The sequence below is a fragment of the Anopheles ziemanni genome, chromosome 2, assembly GCF_943734765.1.
Source record: "Anopheles ziemanni chromosome 2, idAnoZiCoDA_A2_x.2, whole genome shotgun sequence".
NCBI classification, from domain to species: domain Eukaryota; kingdom Metazoa; phylum Arthropoda; class Insecta; order Diptera; family Culicidae; genus Anopheles; species Anopheles ziemanni.
In genome coordinates, this window is record NC_080705.1 from 55638241 (window position 1) to 55643811 (window position 5571).

The 5571-nt window shown below is 42.0% G+C and overlaps 1 protein-coding gene across 1 annotated transcript; it reads right to left on the reverse strand.

The window, feature by feature from the left end:
- Positions 1-2431: 2431 nt before the first annotated feature.
- LOC131293904 (uncharacterized) lies at positions 2432-2912 on the reverse strand. Its single transcript, XM_058321953.1, has 2 exons — positions 2709-2912; positions 2432-2599 (listed from the first exon to the last, which is right to left on the reverse strand). Exons 1-2 carry the CDS (start codon positions 2910-2912, stop codon positions 2432-2434), a joined length of 372 nt encoding a protein of 123 aa, XP_058177936.1.
- Between the last annotated feature and the right edge of the window lie 2659 nt (positions 2913-5571).

The following is a 5571-nucleotide window of genomic DNA, read 5'->3' on the forward strand; positions in this document are numbered from 1 at the left end:
ATAAATGAAGACATAAAACGAGAAACAATACGACGGACTGACGGAGACCACGGCCACAGCCAACGCCGCGATCGGGTATTAATGCTTTTTTAACGATACGACAGTATTTTTCACGATGCGCGCAGCGCGACTGCACTTCGGGCGCCCGCGACTCAAGGTTTTAAGGTTTGGTAATTTATTTTAATGCAGCACCGGTGCATACCCACAAAGTGTGGCTTTATGCTAATGTATTCCAGCGTTTTACGATGTTGTTCTCGCTGCTCAACGCGGCGCCAGTGTCGGCGCATTCTATGCGCACCTATTCTAGTAAAGTTAGTGCTACCAGCGTCACTGACTGCACCTCGATCGCTTTACCAGTGGATCATCTCAGGTGCTATACAAAGGGCAACACCTTGAGTAAACTGTCGTATGAATATCTTCCCTTCAAATTTTAAAAACAGTTTGGCAAGAGGAAAGCTACCATTGTTTCTTTTATCTCAACTGTTACCCTGTGGGTCCCACAATGCACAATTCCACATATATTTACACACACTGCGTCAGAAGCCTCCCTAATATCCAGGAAAATGTAGGTCACAAGAAGCGCTGATCCATTCCCGGCGGTAATGTTTTACCTGAAGAATAAAAAGCTACTAGAATTACTGCCGAAATTGACATTTCGGCAACCATGAATTTTCCTTTATTGTATCGAGGGCAAATAAAAAGCCGTTGCGATCGTCTAATTTCAAAATTAACCCCAGGTATTATACCGACCGATGGAGGGCGCTGAAGCGGAAAATTAACCGGTTCGAACCGGAAATGAGAGTAGTACAAGCCTGCGCTCACTAGAGGACGCTAGTGAGCTCACCAGATGGCGCCAGGAGTATTTACGGCGTAACCGGTTCGCTCGAACAGACCCCGGTGATTTACGACCTTGAAGAACCGGTTCAGAACCGTTTTCGACCGGTTGGGGCTGACCACTCACGTTGCGAGAAAAAGGGGAAAATTTCTCCTGCGCTACTTGGAGGAGAAATTTCCCCTGCAAAATCAAATTTGTGCAGTTGTGTTGGTGCAGGCGATGTTACCAGCGACGATGATTTTCTCCTTTTTCATCGCGGACCATAAAATCATCGTTTCGTGTTTCGATGAAAAATGAGAAACAAGACGCATGAAGTTTAAATGTCTACGTGTTAAACGTTAACATTGGGAAAACCTTAGTTTTACTTTAAATTCAAACAATAGTTTAATATCCACTGATAAGGGTCAGAAAAGGTTTTCTGTTACAAAAGTTGCCGTAAACAGGCCGTTTCTTCTAATATACAAAAATAAGTCACTTCTAGCAATATGTTTCCCTATACTGCTTCCCTTATGCTTCAATATTGTTCGTTTCTTCATGTTCTCTCACTTGTTTCACTTTGCCTGACTACAAATGCAAGTTTAACTGCAACAAGCACCTTTCTCCCCGTACTTTTTCCTTCCCGTTTTACCCTCCTTACCACAGCTTGACCATCCGAAGCGTCCGCAAGTCAATTAATTTCCAATCCGCCCTACTTAAATTTGATTAATCCGACTAATTATGAGATCAATCAGCCAATTGGCACCAGCAGCATTGCAGCCGTTGTTCGTCGGCTGCTGTACACACCTCGGCTGGTTCCATTCCGTCCCAACCGTCGGAAAATGTGCACTTGGTTTCCCGCTGCAGCTACCAGCATGCACTCAGACAGGCATACAATTCAATTAGCTTGCTCACTACCGTTTGACCGTTCACAAGGCTTTGGCCTGCTACAGCACGACTTCAGGGAGGGATCTTGAGATGGCCTTTATTGTATTTTTCTTCGTGCAACTCACGTGAATCATATGATCAGGTGGTATGAAAACCGTCTCAACGATCGTTTACGTTATGTAAGAAATTTGTGGTAAAGAGATCACTTTATCAAAACTTTCAGCGGAAGCACCCGTTTCAAACACTGCGAAAAAAAAGAAAGGATCTGTTGCGAAAACCTTCTCCTCCATCTGCCCATGCTCGAGGGGCATTTATCCACCCTCCGGTCACACAATATCCCATATATGGTAATCGAAGAAGACATACAAAACCATCATCGCAACGCCGGCGACGAGAAGAACGAGCTTTAAAAAACGAACGCATCTGCAGCTGAACGATTTATTTATTGCATCCTATTGTGGTGCATTCACAGCCGGCTGTTTTTTCCCAGTTTGGTTTTTTTGCTCACCAATCGCCAAAGGAAGCGAATAAATTTCAGCAACGGGGAGAAACGTGACGCACTGCATGGTTGCCTGGCCGAGGACCGGCACGTTTGACCCACTCCACACCGGTCGTCGATGGCCACTGGATGCAACTGGACACTGCTTGGGGTTGGTCAGGGATGATGATCGAAAGCAGTGAAAGGGAGAAATCAAAAACAGCACACCGGACAGGAAGAGCAAGAGAGCGCGGCTACCGTTGGCCACAGTAATAGTCCAGCTCGATGTAGTACGGCAAAATCCACGGTCCGGTCAGGCTGAACGTGATGCGCTGCTGGCCGATGGCACCGCCGGCGACGAACACGTTGAAACCCTGATAGGCCACGTTCGACGCGTCCAGGCTGACAGCTGTTATCGGACGCTGCATGCATCGTCGGGCCGGGATCACGCACGCACGGACGCACGAGAACGTTACATTTTATTACTACGACTATCATTAGCGCGAGCGTCATCGGTCGGCTGGGACTTACCTGGGCGCTGCTGTAATCCACCTGCACCGGCGTCTTGGTGCCGATGCCGACAACCTTCTTCGCGCACAGCGTGTCCGTCGGGGCGATCTTGCCGTAAAAATAGCTAAAATCGCCGTTGCTGCTCTGTGCCACCTGCAACAGCAGCGGCAGAAGGCAGAAGGTTAGCAGGGTCGCCGTCGTGAACGAACCTGAAAGATGCCTCATCGTCGACGTTTTCCTGCGGTGGACATGCCTTCCGGACATCTTCGGGACGAACCCACCGGGAAGATGATCGCAATCGAGGGTGAGCGTGCGACGATTTCGTGGATTGGTTTTATAGTGACCCCGGCAATCGCACATCCCCCAAACATACCACCCGATCGATGATGATGTAGAAAGTTTGGGGATTATTCGCAAAAGGACGTCGTCCGTCCAGCGTTCCGGTTTGATTGATGGCAGCCCATGGATGGAGCGATCCGCATAAGGAGTGGATCGGTATAAACCCAAAACAAAACCAACAGAAATAATTGATTATTTCAAAATTAGCCTCAAATTGAACACTCGTGGGTAGTTCCCAGTTTTCATCCTGTGGTAATTATTATGTGATACTTTTATATTTTTATAATGCGCATCGATCATCATGATTGATCGTGCGTGAACATAAAAGAAGATTATCGGTGAAGTAAAGCCCATTACTTAATACGCAATTTGCAATCCCACAAGTGCGGGATGTTCAGGTTGCAAAACACGAAATGAGCTCATTAATGATGGAACAAATAATTCCTCAATTTCTCAACAAGTTTAACATGCATGTGGAAGAATATGACGTGTCAGGTACAGATTTATCATAATGTTTAATTAATTAAATTTAAGTCTTTGAAATACAAGCGCTCGGTGATATCATACGTCTGCTGTTAAAATAAGTGGAATGTTTCAATAAGTTACTTCTATTAACTTCCAAAAGTGAATTTAATTTAAAGAAGAAACGAGCTTGTTATAAAAATATTGTACCTTCATGCTGAAGTGAGTCAATTCATTATGGGGCTCTTTGTGGTTTCTCAAACTCAAAGGCCTTCCATTATTTTTGTTTACAACTTTTTCAACGACAAATTTGAAATCAACGAAGAGTGTAGTTATGTAACAGTTCATGAAGTATTTTAAGAGTTTTTTTTTTTAATTTTCCTCTCGTTTATTTCTTTGCATATTAATGAATGTTTTCACCATTACTCAAGTTATTTAGAAATTATATTCTAATTATAGATAATGATATGATTGTTTAAACTTGATTTGTGCTAACGTGTGTTTTACAAATATATTATAAGCTCCTTTCGTTACAGATAGCGAAAACTTTCTGGTGGCTTAACAACTGATCAATGTTATGTACTTGATAATTTAATGACGTAAACTTATGTCGATGCTACACCTTTCCTGGTATAATTCATCATACTTGCTATTTTATACATTTAAAACGCTCCTGACAAGGAGTCTCCTAGGTGCCGTATCATATAAGTTCGCATTCATTCAAAAAATCGAATTGCAGATTGAAAAAATGAGCTGCAAGATTTTAAAACTTTGAAAAGTCTATAAAAATTAAACTTGGTTTTTACCATATCAAACAGTAACTGTCACGAACGAAAATAACAAAGAGTAAAGGTAGATTTAAGAACGTGTTTTTTTTAACTAACCTTCAGATAATATTTAGTAGTTATCTATACAGTAGAAGTATATGTATATTGCAATAAATATACTAGACGATATAGAAAAAACAATTTCCATCATTAGACGTTAGAATTTTAGAATTATCTATTTCTGTTAACACATCTCAACTGAGACCAGATCTTCCACTGTGCATGACAATTGCTTATCGAGGCACACCAAGAAAAAGTTCTAGTAAGTCTATTACCGAAGACGGTCATTACGCCAAAGAATAACAACAACAATCAAACAGAAGATGGTTGTCCCAACAACCATGGTTGTTTGCCTTAAGGGCTGAACACAATCAAACTTATTAATTAACTATAAGGCTCAAGAGGTTTAAGAGCAGATCCGGTAAGGGAATTCAGAGATGGAAATAATCAGATAGATCACTTGGAGGCGAAAGTAGCTGATGCAGCGGTTCATACTGGCCATAACGTGTTCGACGAGTGGGAACCAGGAAAGAAGATCTGTCATGAAGACGACGGCAATGCCGACAAGTTGTTTTAAAGTGTTAAATACATGTAAACATTAGAAAAAATATTCACGAAAAGAACATAATATATTGCGCTGGTAGGGTAACCTGTTTATGAAAACATTTCCGCACGAGATACAAGATGAAAACAATTTAACAACTGACGATTTGTTAATTAATTGATTCTTTTAGAAATACAATTCGTTTCAAACTAAATTACACTACAATTCTACTTGCTCAATGTTTGACGATACTATAGCAGAGCACTTCCAGCTTCTTTGAAATTACAGTTGAAACGTATTCGTTTAAACTATTGTGAATAAAATTTAATTATGTCGGTTCCCAAAACAATCCATCGTTTCACACTGGGATAATTCGAGCTCAATCTTTTTTCCCGGCCCATCATCAACGGAGCGCCATGCTGGTTAAAATTATTTGGTGAGAAATTTTCAAATGCATTATCAAATCATTTCTATGCCAGTATGGAAAACCGGTTTTCCACCAAAAAAAAACCCTAAAGATACAATTGTTTCCCAACCATTGGTGCGCGTGAAAGGTGATGGACAAAAAACAAATTTTCGGCTCATTAGATTACGGCAAGCAAAACCGACCGGAAGTTACTGCCGTGATATTCATCGTCATCCTTATTATCCTCCCGATCGACACACGGTCGAAGCGAATCGCGGCTACAGGGAACCCTCTGTCTCCGAAATA